Raw genomic sequence first — 19891 nt, 5'->3', positions numbered from 1 at the left:
TATAGGCAATACCAAAGGAAAACCAACTTTTAAAAAATATCTGTTTTCTTTCAGAGTTTTTCTTCTTTGTTTGTTATCCATTATCAATTGCTTCTAAGAAAACATACCAACTTTCGATATAAAACACTTGCTTCTAAAAGTGTGGTCGGATATTTACTAAGATATGTTATTTTTCAGAGAGCGTATGTTTTAGGCCCGTACCCAGGATTTTTCTTGGGAGTTGCGAAATCCGAAAAAGTAGACCTAATATTTCCGGGGGGGTGGGAAGGGATTTCTCTGATAAAATCTGACCATGCCTTTGCAGTATCTCCACGGGACGTTAATTGTCGGATTTGGCAATATACAGAATGATCTAGCTGATGCTTAATAGTTTTGTCTACAAATAATAGCACGTCTATTGAGAACCGAAAGTGACCCCTCCCCCCTCCCCTGGGGCCTGTGTATTTCTAGTCGCTTCTTTCGGTCGTATAGAGCAAGGAACGCCTTGCACAAGTGGCCTAACACTTTTCAAAACAATTTCCTTATTTAATTTACATTAACCAAAACTCCTACGTGAATTATTCGACATTCATCTTGCTTGACATGGAGAAGTTCGTAGCATCTATGTTGTTAAGTGCTGCTGGAGATGCCTTAGGCTTTAAAAACAGTGAATGGGAATTTCAGCACGATGGTGAAAAGATTCACAAGCAGCTAAAAGATCTTGGAGGAGTGGCGAATCTTAAAGTCAGCAAGAAGAATTGGAGAGTCAGTGATGACACCATACTTCATATAGCAACTGGGGAAGCTCTGGTATCTGACTGGTCTTCGAAGGAGGAACTTTATCTTAAATTGGCCGCCAACTACAAGGAAGGGATGGTAATGGTGATTCCCTTTTCGAGTACCACAGGTCAACTTTAAACACCCCTTTAGAATAGCAGTTGGTCAAATTTTATACCCTAAGAGATTGCAAATCGGAAAAATCCGTAGACACTCCCTAAAGGATGGCAATTGATCGGAATTTTATACCCTCCTAAAATATGCGACAAACACCCCCGTCTACTTTTCTGGAGAGGTTAGTATTATTAATTTTGGTTGTATGAAGGGAATTGTTTTAAGTGCTGAAAATTTAGAAGAAATTCTAAATATAATTGAGTGATGCATGTTAGTAAGTGTTGTGCTATCATTTTATGGTGTACTGTATCTCAATTACATACTCATACTCTGACTAAAAAAAACTAAGAAACTTTTTACTCTTACTCAAATTAAAACCCAACACATAGCCATACTCGTGCTCTTAAAGTCCGTGAATCCGACCTGCGTGACACTGTTGTTTTGTTTTTGTTTTGAATGTTTAGAACTCCCATCATTTTGAAAAATATACCTTACTCAGCATTGTTTGATATCGTAGAAATATAATCAAGTCGATTTTATTGTAGGATGGATTGAATTTCAGCATGATTCAAATGGATTTAATTCACATGCATGGGATTTTCATAGCCTAGCAAACCATGCATCAGGCAAATCAGATCGACTGGCATATACTCATATGTGCTTAGTTTTAAGAAGCTCCCTTCAGTCTTGGCAGTGAGGCAAGAGAGTCCGATGGCAGGGACTTTTTCCCTGTAACCTAGAAGTTAACAGAAAGTTCAAAGCTGCATTGAGCTGATTTTGTTCCTTTGAGTAAATTTGATGATTGTATCTTGCAGAGAGACATGCGTGACCGTGCCGCTGGCAATACCTTACAGATGAGCATTCACCAACTGAAGCCAGGAAGGCCAGGGGGGTACATTATCCCATTCAACCCTAGAGGGGGAGGGTGTGGGGCAGCCATGCGCTCTATGTGCATTGGGCTCCTCCTCTATCGACCAGAGCATCTTGATGACTTGATAGCTGTTAGTGTTGAGAGTGGCAGAATGACACATAACCACCCCACAGGTAAGTAAAAGGTGACCAAGGTGACCTGTGATTTAATGAATAAATTTTGGAATTTCGAACCTTACTTGGCCTACAGGCAACTGAAAACTATAAACTTTATAGGGTTAGTAATTATTAGTTCTTATCTAATAAATTTTTTTATATTTAAAGTTGTATTTTTTTTAATTACTTGTAATTTATTTTGTCATAATTCTTAAGGCTATCTGGGAGCTCTCACTGCAGCCCTTTTCACTTCCTTCGCCATCCAAGCCAAGCCCATACGTGAATGGGGGGTGGGACTGATGTCAACACTTCCAAAGGCCTTAAAATATGTACAGTCCATCGGTCGAGACGTTAAGGAGAATGAACAGGGCTGGTCATACTTCACCGACAAATGGACAAAGTACCTCATGTTAAGGGGGATTCTTGATGGCACTAATGATCCTAAATTTGCAGACAGATATACAGTATCAGACAGGGACAAATTCTACAAGTCTTTAAGTTACAGCGGGTGGGCTGGTTCCAGTGGTCATGATGCCCCGATGATTGCCTATGATGCTCTGCTTGGAGCAGGGGATTCGTGGGAGGAGCTTTGCCACCGTGGGATGTTCCATGGAGGTGATAGTGACAGCACAGGTGTCATGGCTGGGGCGTGGTGGGGTGCACTACATGGGTTTGATGGTGTTCCTGTAGGCAATTATAAAAATCTTGAATACAGAGAACGGATTGAGAACATTGCAAAGAAACTGTATGAAAAAGCAGTAACTCTTGGTGAGACTTAAATATATATAGCCAAGTGTTATAGCAAAGCCATGGACAAGAAAATGCCATAATAATAGGCATTTTTGTAAGCATGTGTCACAATTTACACACACAAAAAAATAGACCGAAAACAGATACCTCCCCCCTTGATGAGAAAATTATTTTTCTAATGAGTCGCCACATGGCTTTACTGAAACCAAATTGATTTAAAAATTGTTTACATTGCTATTCTAGGTCTGTATGACCTTGAATTGATGTGGGGCAAAAGAATGTCTTTATAAACCTGTTTGACTTTTGAGAGAGGGGTTGACTGGTCCTCCCCTCGTGAATTTTTCTTTGCATCTCCCAGAATGCTTTGAAATGTGTAATAAGAGAAAAATAGTTCCAGAAGCCTTAAAGCAGTTGACATTGTGTTTTTAGGCCATTAAAATGGACCTGGGGGGTCAGAATAAAGGTATTTATTCGTGTCTTGAGCTGTGTTTGCTGATCTCATTCCCCTTGTGGCATTTTGAGTATTTTGTTGAGAGGTTCGATTCTGATGGTTTTCCTTGTTAGATTTGAAATTTGTCAAATAACCTAAGCTATTATTTGGCTGAAGAGTAATTGCTATCATCTTTAGTTGGATGCATATCTTCAAGACCATTAATCCCTCCCCCCCTCCCCCCTTAGACTGATGCCTATCTTCGTCTTGTGCTTTTTTTTGCATTTATGAATTCTTTAAGTTGCGGGTACATTTCAAAGCCGGCACAGGCCGTTTGAGCTGTCAGGGTGTTAAACACTATGTCGGGAGGTCCCCAATTTTTTCTGTGTTTTTGTTTCTTGTGGTCATCCGATGGCTAGTGCTGGTCCTGTTTTCACAGGACTTGATTACCATGTTGGCGCTATTTGCACATCAACATCGGTCTACTTAGGCCTAGAATTCCGCCAGAAATGTTGGGTTGCTTGCACAGGGACTCCTGCATTACGTTTAGAAGTTATAATGATTTTAATAAAAATAAGTAGGCCAACACTACAAGCTCGACATATATATGGTGCATGCGCAAATAGTTACTGTCCAGCCACCCTAGCCCCCTCAACAGAGGCGTCTCTTACTTTGTTTTCGGGATTAACGAATTCTTCAATATTGTGGGGTTTCACTGCAAATCGAAGTAACCAAAATGTCCTTTCCTCCATAAGAATTTCGAGCCTGCTTTAATATTTTCTGTTTCTGTTTTGTGCCGCCCCCCGATATGCATATGCAGCACATTGAACTGTAAGTAAATAGTGGTTTGTGACGCGATAATTGAATAATAACGGATTTATTGGTGGTGGGGAGGAGGAAGGTGGTGGGTAAATTTGGATCATTTTAAAGTGAAGAAAAATGTGAATTTGTTCATTTTTGCCATAAATAGTCCAGATGCACACAAATAACGATTCTGATGGAAATTTACATTTTCAAATTAATAAGATCATTCGCCAAGAATGGTTTGACTATCCTATACTCACTTGGTCACACTGCTAATTCGCGATTCAGGGCTAGTTTAATCCCAACATTGAAATTGATAAACTGATAAAAGGTATACGTACCCATCCAGCCCCTCATCAATATATCAATCAATCAATCAATCATCATCAATATATTTTATTTGGTACCCTTATACATGATTATATATCAGGTGTTTTTCCAAATAGTTAAGATAAAAAGGAGGTTGTCATTATCCGTGGTGTGCATTTATTCTTTTAGGCATTCAAATCTTTTTCTTGTGCAGTCAAAAATATATTTTGCAGTTTCCCTGTTAATGATCTCGTTTCTTTGATCCATGGTAATAATAAAAAGGAAAGCTCTTTCAGATGTCATTGCATTTAAGTTGATATTAGTTTTGTCTTTGATAACACTATAGTATGCCTTTCTAATCGCGTTGTATGTAGGGCATTTTACAAGAAAGTGTTCTTCGTTTTCTATTCCATTTTTGCATATCGTGCACCTCCTCTCATTTGGGGGCACATATGGTTTGGCATGTCTACCTGTTTCGATGGCCAAATTATGATTGCTTAGTCTTAATTTTGTGACGGCAATTCTGTGTTGTACATTATTAATTTGGGTAAGATATTTTTCAAGTTCGTAGACCACCTTGAAGGTCCTGAAAGTTCGCAATTTATTCTTTTGGCGTGGGTCTCTTCTACTATCATTGTGAATCTCACTTAGCCACACCTGTCGCTCGATATCTTCAAAGCGCATCTTTATTAAATTTATAGACGTGTTTGGGGCATCAAGCCATATATAGCCCAAGCCTGCTCGATCTAAAATGTTTTTCAGTTTGTGCACCCAAGTTACCTTGCTGTTATTTTCTAAAGAATCTAGGAAAGCCAACACAGCAAGTTTACTGTGGTCAGAATTTATCATTTTTTGCCAATATTTTATTGCTCTACATTTGGCTTTTAAACGCATTGGAAATCTACCGACCTCGGATCTACATGCATTAGAACTGCAGTACCTGTTGACGCCTAGCAGCCAACGTATAAACCTTGTGTGTACAGATTCTATGGGGTCTTTTTCTAGTTTGTCATTGCAGTCTGTTCCCCACACCTCGCTACTATATAATAGAATTGGGGTTACAAGGGTATCAAAGAGCCTAAGTGTTAGAGTTATTTTGTCTCTAAAGTGGTTTCCCATTTCTTTTCGAAGCTTATACAAAGCTTTTAGTCCGACCTTCTTTATTTCTTGCTTTGCTAGGCTGAAGTTCCCAAAGGTGCTAAAATGCACCCCAAGGTATTTATATGACTTGACAATGTCAACTTTACTGTTTCTGTATTTAAAGAGATAGTTGTTCATTGTTTTCCCAGAGTTATTAAATATCATTATCTTAGTTTTTTCTAGATTAACAGTGAGTTTTGCTTCATCACAAAATTCGCTTAGTTTGTCTAAATATTTTTGTAGCCCCGTGGCAGTCTTCGAGACGATTACCAAATCGTCGGCATAAAGTAAACAACTAATAGGTCGTGAATTGAGTTCGACATCGTTGCAATTTCTTACTGTATTTAGTTCCTCGGACAAGCTGCTGAGATAAAAATTAAATAGTGTCGGGGAAATCATACATCCCTGTTTCACTCCGTTGTAACACCTAAAGGCTGGCGTTAACAGATTTCTAATTTTGACTGAGGACTTATCATTTGTGTAAATTGATTTCAAAACTTCAAGAAATCGCCCTGTTACGCCTGAACGCTCTAGCTTATCAAAAAGTTTGTGTCTTGGTACTCTGTCGAAAGCTTTACTGAAATCAACATAACACGTAAATAGGAAGTTTTGTTTCTTTTTTGGCTTTGCTTTAACGTATTTGTCAATCAAAGATTTTAGGATGAAAATACTATCCACTGTTCCATGCTCTTTTCTGAATCCTCCCTGCTCAGGTTTGATTATTTTTCTTTCGACAAGGTAATTGTACAATCTGTTGTTCATTATGGATGTGAAAACTTTTCCTAGTGACGAGAGTAAGGTAATACCTCTAAAATTTTCCGGTTTACTAGGATCTCCTTTTTTGAGGATCGGTACTATCAGACCATAACTCCAGCTAGATGGGTATTCCCCACTATTCAAAATTTTATTAAACAAAATTTGTAATGGCTTTTTCAGAGTTTCTTCGCCGCACTTTAATACTTCGTTTAAAATATTATCAGCGCCGGGTGCTTTACCCGTTTTTAGACTTTTTATGGCGTTAGTTATTTCGAGTTCCGTGAATTCGTGATCCAATGGCCCTTGCCTATTGTTTATTCGCGTTTTTTCTACTTCTTCCATTGTATTTTGTGATTCTATTGTCGCATTTAATTGTTCGAAGTGCTGATGAAAAACAGCAGCTTCTTCGGGTCTAATTTGATGTGATTGTTTATGTGTATTGCTGTTGAAAATCCTATTTATTTGTTTCCAAGTGTTTTTAGAGTTTCTGAAATCGATACTGTTTACTATATTATTATAATGCGTATACTTTTTCCGCCTACAGAGTTTTTTAAAAGACTTCTTTTTTTCCTTCAAGACGGCTCCTAGCTTGCGTTGGTCAGGCTGCTTTGAAAGTAATTTGCCTAGTGAGCGTAAATTTTCTTTTTCATTTTTACATTCCTTGTCGAACCACATTTTGTTAACGCTGCTCTCTTTAATGTCATTGTTTTGGTAGCGCAGTCCTGCGTTTTCGCATGCGTATAAGAGCGTTTCTGTAAAAAGATCTACTGATGTGTCTACGCAATTATTATTTAAAGCCGCATTTAAATTTGTTTGCACTTCTTCGGACTCGAACAATAGCTTTAACTCGCTACTGATCTCGTTATTCCAGCGCAATCTTTTGAGCTCACTTAGTTGTACGTTTTCTGAATTATCCTTTTGTTTAAATGTAAATTTCAGGTTTAGACTGCATGAAAGCGAACCTATGCACTTATCTTGGACGGTGCGCAAACCCCTGTCTTTTGAAATATTCCGCCAATGCGTCAAGTGCTCGGAAAGGTGGTGGAAGTGGCGGAAATGCTTCATTATAGCTTGAATTCCATGGGGGTCTTTGTCTTCTTTGTCTGTTAAATTTCCTAGCTTGTTGTCCTTCTCGATTGGATTCCTTGTCTTCGCTTCTCAGACCAACTTGTACCTTGATGTTCGTCACTAACTTTTTGGTACCAACTCGATTGTTCAAGTGGATGTCATCGTAGAAGGAGTCCTCATCGATGTTTCCAAATCGGTCCGCAGTGACTTTTTGATTGTTGATGAAATTACATAATCCCTGATTGTTCCGACAGATTTCTTCGTAATAATAATTTACGTCATCTACTTTTACATTGTCTCCCTTGAGACTGTATAAAACTCCCGACACATAGATGTTTGCTTTCGGCCAACGTGATTTTAATTTCTGAACACATCTTTGCATGTTGTCAGCGATGTCTGTTGCTCTAGACTTCCTTAAATCATTTACCCCGGAGTGAACCACAATACATTCGTAGTCGTTTTTGTCTTCTTTTATAAGCGAATCGATGTACTCCTCCATTTCCTGCGTTCCACCTTGTACGTATTGCTTATTTACAAATCGGCTTGGACAGAATCTACGGTTGTTTATACCTCTGAGAATGGAATCACCCAGTAGTAGAACTGGTCCATTACTACTGCCACTGGTTTGCGCAGCACTGCTTGGTTGATTGGGGCGATTTTCCCGTTGCTGAGTCCTTGGGTGGCTACTAGTATCCCGAGGTGTTTCAAGTCGGCTGTTTCTGTGACTAGCATACTGTCTGTTTATATCTATTGCCTCTCTCTGACCGCATTGCCGTGACTGATCAAGTATTTCAATTCGGTGACTTTCGCTGGTTTCTTGACTGCATACTTCAATTGCTTCCGTCTGTTCGCGTGAGTGGGTTGATTGCGTGGTCTCGTGAATCTGCGCCACTGTTTCTTCTGTCTTTAGGAGTTGATCCTTAATTTCTCCTAAGTCGTCTAATATTTTGAGGATTGTTTCCGCTGTTGATGCAGATTTATTTTTGACGGACTTAAACTCGCTTGTTACTTTGTTTGACAGGTTGGAGACTTGTTTAGCGACATCTTTAATACTTTCGCTTATTTCAAACTTGAGTGAGTCGATTTGACTTTCACAATGCATCTTCACATCGGACAGACCATTCTTTATCTTCTGTTTCCAATCCTCCAAATCAATACTTTGCTCCCCAATCTCGATCGTATTTTTGGAAACTTGACTTTCTATTTTCGAGTTAAACTCTCTTTGAGTTGCCATAAAAGCTTCGATCTCTTCATAGCGAGCATCATGCATCGCTTTTTCGCCTTTCTCTTCGTCCTGTTTCTTGCTCGATTGTGATATCTCTTCGCCCGCTTCTGCTTGATCAGTTTCGGTCTCAGCATTTTCGTTATTGCCACTATTTGTGTTTACTAGATCGGTGAGTTTTGAGATGTAACCATCTTTACCCGCACCTTGTATCTGGAGTGTATTCGTGCTGGTGTAGAAATTAACCGTCACCGATTCAAATTTAAGTACACTTGTTGCTCCATTCCTACTTATGCTGACAAATTTATCGTTATTTCCTTCCTCTAAGTAGAACAACAGAAATTATTTTAGTTGATCAGAGTCTCCGCTCCATTTGAATTGCTTTTTCTTGTTAATACTTAATATTTTCTTGTGCTCCGTTATCCCAACTATGTCCGCCATGCCTTGCCTATGATCGCACCTTATTGAGGGGGTCAGAGGTATGCCCCTTATACCTATCCGACCACAACCCTCCCCCTCCCCCCCCCCCCTCCGATCCCAGCCTGGAGCCCTTATACCTGCAGCGCTTTCTAACCCCGCCCCTCTCTACTCCTCTCGCTCCTATTTTTACACTTTTTGTGCCTAGTCTTTCTCGTATCCCGGAAGGAACGCCTTTCAAAGTTCTCCCGACCATACAGAAAAGCTGTCCCTTTCATGAACAGCTCCGAAGTCTGTGTTGATATCTGTTTACAAAGACTTCGCGGATCTTAGCTTGGGCTTAATAGTGATACCAGAGCTATTGTAAGTATTCATCGTCGTTGTAAGTTTGGTGCAAATTTCTTAGAGCTAAGCGTTACACAAAAATCACACAGGTTATTTTTCAATGCAATTGGTGTGTTGTGATTGAAGGTGTGATTAATACAACTTTTCGTTTAAACTTTACACGCTTTATCCGCCACACAGGGCTTTGCTTTATGGATTTACGATAGACAGTCCTATACCTAGTTAATTTGAAATGTTTTTGTATGAAAATTGCGCTGCCTGTAATCAACCGCCAAAAGCATGCCAGGAATAGTGTGTTATTTAAGATCTGTTCCCCAACATTTGCTGTTCCTTATAAGGGGCGTAGCCAGGGGGGTGGCCCAGGGGGGCATCCCCCCCCCTTCTAGCAGTTAAAAATACAGTAAATATATGAAACATTATCTAAAGTACATGAAAAAATGCCTTGAAAGGGCCTTTTGGGCCTGCTCCTGTTAAAAATCCTGGCTACGCCGCTGCTTACAGTGACAACAATAAGAACATACTCACCTATAAATGATGTTTTCAACCAATATCAGAAGACAAACTATGAGAAGAAAGTGTCTCAAAACCTAAGAATAAAATCCTTCGTTTAATTTACCAAATTCATTAAAAAATATCTCAACAACTTCTCTAAATCAACCGATGGAAATGGATGGTCTTTCACACTTGGTACTTTGCTAGGGTAGTAAAATTTTATTATAAATTTAGAATCACTAATACAAGCCATACCTTTATAAAATAGCCACCTATCTTGGGAAAGATCCATGGTGTACCTTGTCAGAGGTCTGCATTTAAAGGTTGGTTCTCACTAGGACGTAAACGCAAGTGTACACGCAAACGGAAGTGCAACACAAGTGAGAATCGGGCAAACAGAAGCGCAAGCACAAGAAAATCAAGCAGTCGCGTTCTCTTGCGCTTATGTTTTATGAAGAATTGGAGAATTACATGTTTTCCACTTGCGCTTACATCCAAGTGAGAACAATCCTTAATCTTCTTTTCTTGGCAATAAATACAGAAAATAATAAAATAAAAATTACATTTTTTTAACCTTGGAATGATGGCTTTGGTTGCTTAGCAGAACTATAAAATACAGTGATCAGGTGCACCCCCCCCCCCCCCATTGGTGGCCAAAAGGTGGGTCATTTCTTATTAAGGCATCTTCAAATCCTAAGCTTTGTAAATATGATACCTATCACTGCACACCCCCCTTCAGCCAATCCTGGGTACGTACCTGGTGATTCAGTGACATAACATTTGAAGACTTAAAAGATGTATCATACTGTATAGACTAATTTTTTTAGTCAATTAAGGGAGTGTGTTTCTCAAATTTTACAGTTACAACAAGTAGCCGTAATACAACCTGCTTATGACTTGAGATGGAGAAGTTTGTTGCATCAATGGTGTTGAGTGCTGCAGGGGATTCTCTAGGTTATAAAAACAGCGAATGGGAGTTTCTCTATGATGGAGAAAAGATTCACAAGCAGCTTAAAGATCTTGGAGGAGTGGCGAATCTAAAAGTCAACAAGAAGAATTGGAGAGTCAGTGATGACACCATACTTCACATAGCAACTGGGGAAGCTCTGGTATCTGACTGGTCTTCAAAGGAGGAACTTTATCTAAAATTGGCCACCAATTACAAGGAAGGGATGGTAAGTACAGAAAAAAAGAGACCAAACTTTCCCAAATTATGTAGGTGTGGTGAAAGTAGTGATTTTCATGGTAAAAAACATGCTTCCACTTTGTTTTTTTCTCTAGCATTTCACAATTGTTTTTTATTTAATATATAGAATACAAGTTCGAGTTTTTTATGAGTCAATAGATATCCAATGATATCCAAGGCTCGTAACGTCAAGTTGACTATTTGACTCATAGAAAACAAGAACAAGTAATCTAATTCTTTTAATATAAATCCACTCACATACATCTTTCAAAAAAATTACTATTTTAATAATTCTCAGTAATAAATGACTGCTTTTGGCACGAAAACGCCAGCTTTTTTGCTACGCACTATCTATGCCTCTATGCCTAAGTGTATCCTTATTAGTTGGTTTTCATTGGTTTCTGTTTGCAGAAAGACATGTGGGGAAGAGCACCCGGCGGAACTATCCAGACAAGTGTAAATCTCCTGCAGCCAGGCGAGCCAGATGGGTACATTATTCCATTCAATCCCAAGGGGGGAGGGTGTGGGGCATCCATGCGCTCTATGTGCATTGGGCTTCTCTTCTATCGACCAGAGCATCTTGATGACTTGATAGCTGTTAGTGTTGAGAGTGGCAGGATAACACACAACCACCCCACAGGTGAGTAATGTAGGAGGTATTGTTAACTCTATTAAAACAAAGACCTGTGTTATTATTAACTTATTCTTTTATAATATTCAAAATTTGTTTCAGGTGGTGGCACTCAATTGTTCACAAATTTAAAATAAAATTTAATGTTTCTGGTGCTTTTACATACTTAGTTTTAGCATGGTATACTAAGGCTTGAACCATCAATCACAGGTTACCTGGGTAGTCTTGCTGCAGCCCTTTTCACATCTTATGCCATCCAAGCCAAGCCCATACGTGAATGGGGGGTGGGACTGATGTCAACACTTCCAAAGGCCTTAAAATATGTACAGTCCATCGGTCGAGACGTTAAGGAGAATGAACAGGGCTGGTCATACTTCACCGACAAATGGACAAAGTACCTCATGTTAAGGGGGATTCTTGATGGCACTAATGATCCTAAATTCCCTGAAAAGGACACAGTATCAGGTCGTGACACATTCTACACCTCATTGAGTTACGAAGGCTGGGGTGGGGCCAGTGGTCATGATGCCCCGATGATTGCCTATGATGCCCTGCTCGGAGCAGGGGATTCGTGGGAGGAGCTTTGCCACCGTGGGATGTTCCATGGAGGTGATAGTGACAGCACAGGTGTCATGGCTGCGGCGTGGTGGGGTGCACTACATGGGTTTGATGGTGTTCCTTTAGGCAATTATAAAAATCTTGAATACAGAGAACGGATTGAGAACATTGCAAAGAAACTGTATGAAAAAGCAGTAACTCTTGGTGAGACTTACATATATATAGCCAAGTGTTATAGCAAAGCCATGGACAAGAAAATGCCATAATAATGGGCATTTTTGTAAGCATGTGTCACAATTTACACACACAAAAAAATAGACCGAAAACAGATACCTCCCCCCTTGATGAGAAAATGATTTTTCTAATGAGTCGCCACATGGCTTTACTGAAACCAAATTGATTTAAAAATTTTTTACATTGCTATTCTAGGTCTGTATGACCTTGAATTGATTTGGGGCAAAAGAATGTCTTTATAAACCTGTTTGACTATTGAGAGAGGGGTTGACTGGTCCTCCCCTCGTGAATTTTTCTTTGCATCTCCCAGAATGCTTTGAAATGTGTAATAAGAGAAAAATAGTTCCAGAAGCCTTAAAGCAGTTGACATTGTGTTTTTAGGCCATTAAAATGGACCTGGGGGGGGGGGGGGGGGGGCAGAATAAAGGTATTTATTCGTGTCTTGAGCTGTGTTTGCTGATCTCATTCCCCTTGTGGCATTTTGAGTATTTTGTTGAGAGGTTCGATTCTGATGGTTTTCCTTGTTAGATTTGAAATTTTTCAAATAACCTAAGCTATTATTTGGCTGAAGAGTAGTTGCTATCATCTTTAGTTGGATGCATATCTTCAAGACCATTAATCTCTTGCCCCCCCCCCCCCCCCCTTAGACGGATGCCTATCTCCGTCTTGTGCTTTTTTTTTTTTGCATTTATGGATTCTTTCAGTTGCGGGTACATTTCAAAGCCGGCACAGGCCGTTTGAGCTGTCAGGGTGTTAAACACTATGTCGGGAGGTCCCCAATTTTTTCTGTGTTTTTGGTTCTTGTGGTCATCCGATGGCTTGTGCTGGTCCTGTTTTCACAGGACTTGATTACCATGTTGGCGCTATTTGCACATCAACATCGGTCTACTTAGGCCTAGAATTCCGCCAGAAATGTTGGGTTGCTTGCACAGGGACTCCTGCATTACGTTTAGAAGTTATAATGATTTTAATAAAAATAAGTAGGCCAACACTACAAGCTCGACATATATATGGTGCATGCGCAAATAGTTACTGTCCAGCCACCCTAGCCCCCTCAACAGAGGCGTCTCTTACTTTGTTTTCGGGATTAACGAATTCTTCAATATTGTGGGGTTTCACTGCAAATCGAAGTAATCAAAATGTCCTTTCCTCCATAAGAATTTCGAGCATGCTTTTATATTTTCTGTTTCTGTTTTGTGCCACCCCCCGATATGCATATGCAGCACATTGAACTGTAAGTAAATAGTGGTTTATGGCGCGATAATTGAATAATAACGGATTTATTGGTGGTGGGGAGGAGGAAGGTGGTGGGTAAATTTGGATCTTTTTAAAGTGAAGAAAAATGTGAATTTGTTCAGTTTTGCCATAAAAAGTCCAGATGCACACAAATAACGATTCTGATGGAAATTTACATTTTCAAATTAATAAGATCATTCGCCAAGAATGGTTTGACTATCCTATACCCACGTGGTCACACTGCTAATTCGCGGTTCAGGGCTAGTTTAATCCCAACATTGAAATTGATAAACTGATAAAAGGTATACGTACCCATCCAGCCCCTTATACATATCCGACCACAACCCCCCCGCCCCCCTCCGATCCCAGCCTGGAGCCCTTATACCTGCAGCGCTTTCTACCCCCGCCCCTCTACTCCTCTCGCTCCTATTTTTACACTTCTTGTGCCTAGTCTTTCTCGTATCTCGGAAGGAACGCCTTTCAAAGTTCTCCCGACCATACAGAAAAGCTGTCCCTTTCATGAACAGCTCCGAAGTCTGTGTTGATATCTGTTTACAAAGACTTCGCGGATCTTAGCTTGGGCTTAATAGTGATACCAGAGCTATTGTAAGTATTCATCGTCGTTGTAAGTTTGGTGCGAATTTCTTAGAGCTAAGCGTTACACAAAAATCACACAGGTTATTTTTCAATGCAATTGGTGTGTTGTGATTGAAGGTGTGATTAATACAACTTTTCGTTTAAACTTTACACGCTTTATCCGCTACACAGGGCTTTGCTTTATGGATTTACAATAGACAGTCCTATACCTAGTTAATTTGAAATATTTTTGTATGAAAATTGCGCTGCCTGTAATCAACCGCCAAAAGCATGCCAGGAATAGTGTGTTATTTAAGATCTGTTCCCCAACAATTGCTGTTCCTTATAAGGGGCGTAGCCAGGGGGGCATCCCCCCCCTTCTAGCAGTTAAAAATACAGTAAATATATGAAACATTATCTAAAGTACATGAAAAAATGCCTTGAAAGGGCCTTTTGGGCCTGCTGCTGTTAAAAATCCTGGCTACGCCGCTGCTTACAGTGACAACAATAAGAACATACTCACCTATAAATGATGTTTTCAACCAATATCAGAAGACAAACTATGAGAAGAAAGTGTCTCAAAACCTAAGAATAAAATCCTTCGTTTAATTTACCAAATTCATTAAAAAATATCTCAACAACTTCTCTAAATCAACCGATGGAAATGGATGGTCTTTCACACTTGGTACTTTGCTAGGGTGGTAAAATTTCATTATAAATTTAGAATCACTAATACAAGCCATACCTTTATAAAATAGCCACCTATCTCGGGAAAGATCCATGGTGTACCTTGTCAGAGGTCTGCATTTAAAGGTTGGTTCTCACTAGGACGTAAACGCAAGTGTACACGCAAACGGAAGTGCAACACAAGTGAGAATCGGGCAAACAGAAGCGCAAGCACAAGAAAATCAAGCAGTTGCGTTTTTTTGCGCTTATGTTTTATGAAGAATTGGAGAATTACATGTTTTCCACTTGCGCTTACATCCAAGTGAGAACCAACCTTAATCTTCTTTTCTTGGCAATAAATACAGAAAATAATAAAATAAAAATTAAATTTTTTTAACCTTGGAATGATGGCTTTGGTTGCTTAACAGAACTATAAAATACAGTGATCAGGTGCACCCCCCCCCCCCCCCCCCCCGTTGGTAGCCAAAAGGTGGGTCATTTCTTATTAAGGCATCTTCAAATCCTAAGCTTTGTAAATATGATACCTATCACTGCACACCCCCCTTCAGCCAATCCTTGGTACATACCTGGTGATTCAGTGACATAACATTTGAAGACTTAAGAGATGTACCATACTGTATAGACTAATTTTTGAGTCAATTAAGGGAGTGTGTTTCTCAAATTTTACAGTTACAACAAGTAGCCGTAATACAACCTGCTTATGACTTGAGATGGAGAAGTTTGTTGCATCAATGGTGTTGAGCGCTGCAGGAGATTCTCTAGGTTATAAAAACAGCGAATGGGAGTTTCTCTATGATGGAGAAAAGATTCACAAGCAGCTAAAAGATCTTGGAGGAGTGGCGAATCTAAAAGTCAACAAGAAGAATTGGAGAGTCAGTGATGACACCATACTTCATATAGCAACTGGGGAAGCTCTGGTATCTGACTGGTCTTCAAAGGAGGAACTTTATCTAAAATTGGCCGCCAACTACAAGGAAGGGATGGTAAGTACAGAAAAAAAGAGACCAAACTTTCCCAAATTATGTAGGTGTGGTGAAAGTAGTGATTTTCATGGTAAAAAACATGCTTCCACTTTGTTTTTGTTTTTTCTAGCATTTCACAATTGTTTTTTATTTAATATATAGAATACAAGTTCGAGTTTTTTATGAGTCAATAGATATCCAATGATATCCAAGGCTCGTAACGTCAAGTTGACTATTTGACTCATAGAAAACAAGAACAAGTAATCTAATTCTTTTAATATAAATCCACTCACATACATCTTTCAAAAAAATTACTATTTTAATAATTCTCAGTAATAAATGACCGCTTTTGGCACGAAAACGCCAGCTTTTTTGCTACGCACTATCTATGCCTCTATGCCTAAGTGTATCCTTATTAGTTGGTTTTCATTGGTTTCTGTTTGCAGAAAGACATGTGGGGAAGAGCACCCGGCGGAACTATCCAGACAAGTGTAAATCTCCTGCAGCCAGGCGAGCCAGATGGGTACATTATTCCATTCAATCCCAAGGGGGGAGGGTGTGGGGCATCCATGCGCTCCATGTGCATTGGGCTCCTCCTCTATCGACCAGAGCATCTTGATGACTTGATAGCTGTTAGTGTTGAGAGTGGCAGGATAACACACAACCACCCCACAGGTGAGTAATGTAGGAGGTATTGTTAACTCTATTAAAACAAAGACCTGTGTTATTATTAACTTATTCTTTTATAATATTCAAAATTTGTTTCAGGTGGTGGCACTCAATTGTTCACAAATTTAAAATAAAATTTAATGTTTCTGGTGCTTTAGATACTTAGTTTTAGCATGGTATACTAAGGCTTGAACCTTCAATTACAGGTTACCTTGGTAGTCTTGCTGCAGCCCTTTTCACATCTTATGCCATCCAAGCCAAGCCCATACGCGAATGGGGGGCAGGGCTGATGTCAACACTTCCAAAGGCCTTAAAATATGTACAGTCCATCGGTCGAGACGTTAAGGAGAATGAACAGGGCTGGTCATACTTCACCGACAAATGGACAAAGTACCTCATATTAAGGGGGATTCTTGATGGCACTAATGATCCTAAATTCCCTGAAAAGGACACAGTATCAGGTCGTGACACATTCTACACCTCATTGAGTTACGAAGGCTGGGGTGGGGCCAGTGGTCATGATGCCCCAATGATTGCCTATGATGCCCTGCTCGGAGCAGGGGATTCGTGGGAGGAGCTTTGCCACCGTGGGATGTTCCATGGAGGTGATAGTGACAGCACAGGTGTCATGGCTGGGGCGTGGTGGGGTGCACTACATGGGTTTGATGGTGTTCCTGTAGGCAATTATGAGGAGGTGGAGTACAGAGAGAGGATTGAAAACATTGCAAAGCAACTATACGAAAAATCTCAGATATTAAGAGGCACTTAGACTGAGCAAAGCACTAATGAAACCTTAAGAAGGTCAAAACATCTAAAAATATTTTATGTTTAAATCCTCCTGGCATTTATTATCTTTTGTGACACACACTGTTGAGACTGTTGACGAGAGCACTGCTTATGTAAAGGAGGTGTATGAAATGTCAGGGAAAGAGAAGGTGCCAGGCGAGTCCCCCCCCCCCCCCCTACCTAAGTTTTTTTTTTATGGCCCTGGTATCATAGCCTGCGTATCAAGCGTTTCTGTGGAGTTTCAAGCGAAGAATGTGGCCGCGCCGCACGGCCATATTCCTCGCTCGCTCTCTATTCCTGCTGAAACTCCACAGAAACGCTTGCTACGCAGGCAACTGGTATCATTAATGGCCTTCTGGGGCTGTTTTTATCCTATATTACACTAGTCAATTTATCAATTGTTTAAAAACCTTGAGGGGAAAGTGCTCCAAAATCCAAAAGCCTGGCTACAAAAGCAAACGGTCTGTAAAAAAGTAAAAATCTGTTATTTCGGTGTAACACTTACGACCTAATTATGATTGAGGTTTCGAGGGCCTAAGGACTTCATTTCTCGTCATTTCTATGCTAATGACTTGAATTCTTGGCCAGAGTGATTTTTGTCACTGGGAAAGTATGACAGTTTATATGTAAAATTGCTATTCATGCATACAAACAATAAAATAAAATGATTGTTGTAGGAGAAATCCCAGGAAATGTCTCCATGAAGGGACCGTTTATTTTTTATCAGGGATGGAGTCTGGTGGAAATTAGGGGGGGGGGCATCCCAAAAAATACATGAGAAATGGGGGGTCACACAAAATATTACAGCTATTTTTAGGACCAAAATTAGTCCTAATACAATACATTTAATTTCTCGACAGACTTTGCTTTTGAGGAATAACTCTGGTGCGAGCTTTTGTGATGGCTCGTTATATTTAGATTTATCGCTGCCCTCGCCATCCTCATCGCTATCATCGCTATTCCTATTTGCCTCCCCTTGCCATCCTCATTGCCTCCACTTGCTATCTTCATCCAGGGGCGTACGCAAGATTTTAACAAGTTGCAGTCAAAGCATTCAGAAGCTGGATGAGGACGTGGCCCCGCATCCCGTGAAGATTTCATAGCTCCCGCTTTTGGGCTGGAAATTGAAGTCAATGCGTCAGACTTTTGAGAATATTACACGATCGTCTGTCATCCTTGATCTGAAATAGGACTTCAGTCGTCGCGTGGCACTGAACGACATAGCAATATGTTTGGAAATCATCTGTAGACTACCATGATTAAGAAAAGTATAGTTTTTATCCTCATCATATATATAACACTACGTTCATAAAAATGAGTAAACATTTATTTTTTCCCCCTCGTTATGCAAATAAGATCGCCAAATATTTTTGCAGTCCAGTGACTCAGAGGCTGCGTACGCCCCTGTCATTGCTATCCTCATCGCCTCTATCCTCGCCATCTTTTTCCGCACTTTCGTTTGTGGTATACTCCTGCGGGTACAGGATCTGGTATACTTTCTCTTGCACTCGCGCTCTTAGATTGTTGACAATCCTGCAGGCAGATCCATTGCCTAGAGCTAAAGTTTGTAACAAATAAGCAACACTGGGCGCAATTTGAACAGTCAGCTGTGAAATGCCCTCAGGGGGGGACTGTGAAATGTCCTCAGGGGGGGACTGTGAAATGCCCTCAGGGGGGGACTGTGAAATGCCCTCAGGGGGGACTGTGAAATGCCCTCAGGGGGGGACTGTGAAATGCCCTCAGGGGGGGACTGTGAAATGCCCTCAATGTCTACTAGTTGTATGAATCATCGGTGGGAACAAAAGAAAATCAGGCAAGTCTTTGCCAGGGAAATGGCCTTTCACACATTTTATACAACCCTTTCTACATTTTTAGGCGCATTTACTTTCTTTTATTGCTCTTGCGAGTTTTTTCCTTTCTTCTCCTTTTTTTGTATTGTGGGTTGTGTTTATCCCTTTGAATATTGTCTTGAAATCCTTTGCTTCTCTAATGTTTTCAGATCCCCATAATTACCCATCTACGCGGAGTGTGTTTTGCGTAGATTTACTTCTGCTAAGTATCCATCTACGCGAAGTGGTCCCGACGTAGATTAATAACCAGCAATTATTAATCTACGCGAAACGCGTTTCGGTGTCACTGAAAGTCCCCAGCCTGGAATGGGGCTGGGGGGTCGGAGGGGCGCTGGGCCCCTCCCAGGCCTAAGACGGGGCTGGGAGGCCCGGAGGGGCGATTCGCGCCTTCCCCCCCCCCCCCCCCCCCCCCCACTCGTTTCACTGAAAGTCCCCAGTCCCCCCCATCCAGTCATAAGCAAAGTTAAAAGCCGAGACTCACAGCATAGCTAAAACTGTTATTTTACTTAATCTGAGTGAGCTCTGAGCTCATATTTCCACCTGGTTTTAAAATTATTAAACGATTACGGACTTGCATGGTTTTACCGTCTCGAAGCCCCAAAGCACGCATGTAATTATGTTCTATATATCTCGAAAAAAGGTGGAAATCGCTGGAAAGTTCGTATTGGACGTTTGGGTAAGAATGCCTTTAGGAGTTTGTCTGATAGGTCTGATTTTTATTAAGAGCAATAATTCCTTCAATAGCAAAAACATGCAACAACAGCCAACAATTATGTTTATTCTAAAAACATTTTTGGTACACCTTGTCATAGACTCGTTTTATGAAAATCATGTACAATATATGAATCTCCAACTAAGAAACTCCCGGTGTGTGAAAGATGGGCTCC

At 40.3% G+C, this 19891-nt stretch overlaps 2 protein-coding genes across 3 annotated transcripts; both read left to right on the top strand.

Moving 5' to 3' along the window:
* Positions 1 to 476: 476 nt before the first annotated feature.
* LOC5504679 (ADP-ribosylhydrolase ARH1) lies at positions 477 to 3122 on the top strand. 2 transcript variants are annotated; one of them, XM_032373005.2, is made up of 3 exons: positions 477 to 855; positions 1686 to 1914; positions 2350 to 3122. In XM_032373005.2, the coding sequence occupies exons 1-3, from the start codon at positions 583 to 585 to the stop codon at positions 2673 to 2675; spliced, it is 828 nt and encodes a 275-aa protein (XP_032228896.1). In that variant the 5' UTR covers positions 477 to 582; the 3' UTR covers positions 2676 to 3122. The 2 variants fall into 2 exon arrangements, with proteins under 2 accessions (XP_032228896.1, XP_001625552.1); XM_001625502.3 differs by having other exon boundaries at positions 479 to 855; positions 2113 to 3122.
* A 5898-nt stretch (positions 3123 to 9020) lies between these two features.
* On the top strand, positions 9021 to 17837 carry LOC5504669. The gene is made up of 7 exons (XM_048720203.1): positions 9021 to 9155; positions 10491 to 10804; positions 11227 to 11455; positions 11657 to 12267; positions 15442 to 15720; positions 16146 to 16374; positions 16575 to 17837. Exons 2-7 carry the CDS (start codon positions 10532 to 10534, stop codon positions 17135 to 17137), a joined length of 2184 nt encoding a protein of 727 aa, XP_048576160.1. The 5' UTR covers positions 9021 to 9155; positions 10491 to 10531; the 3' UTR covers positions 17138 to 17837.
* The last annotated feature ends 2054 nt before the right edge of the window (positions 17838 to 19891 follow it).

This window comes from Nematostella vectensis, chromosome 12 (genome assembly GCF_932526225.1).
Source record: "Nematostella vectensis chromosome 12, jaNemVect1.1, whole genome shotgun sequence".
Classification (NCBI taxonomy): Eukaryota; Metazoa; Cnidaria; class Anthozoa; order Actiniaria; family Edwardsiidae; genus Nematostella; species Nematostella vectensis.
Note: the sequence above shows the minus strand (reverse complement) of the source record. Positions and strands in the feature narration are given on the sequence as shown.

What these genes read in the sequence shown, in the direction of transcription:
- LOC5504679 (XM_001625502.3), top strand. Translation starts at nt 583, where the DNA reads ATGGAGAAGTTCGTAGCATCTATGTTGTTAAGTGCTGCTGGAGATGCC. An exon ending in CCAACTACAAGGAAGGGATG is followed by an intron (nt 856 to 1,685) that starts GTAATGGTGATT and finishes TGTATCTTGCAG; the next exon opens with AGAGACATGCGTGACCGTGC. An exon ending in GACACATAACCACCCCACAG is followed by an intron (nt 1,915 to 2,112) that starts GTAAGTAAAAGG and finishes ATAATTCTTAAG; the next exon opens with GCTATCTGGGAGCTCTCACT.
- LOC5504669 (XM_048720203.1), top strand. Translation starts at nt 10,532, where the DNA reads ATGGAGAAGTTTGTTGCATCAATGGTGTTGAGTGCTGCAGGGGATTCT. An exon ending in AACACACAACCACCCCACAG is followed by an intron (nt 11,456 to 11,656) that starts GTGAGTAATGTA and finishes CATCAATCACAG; the next exon opens with GTTACCTGGGTAGTCTTGCT. An exon ending in CCATGGACAAGAAAATGCCA is followed by an intron (nt 12,268 to 15,441) that starts TAATAATGGGCA and finishes ACCTGCTTATGA; the next exon opens with CTTGAGATGGAGAAGTTTGT.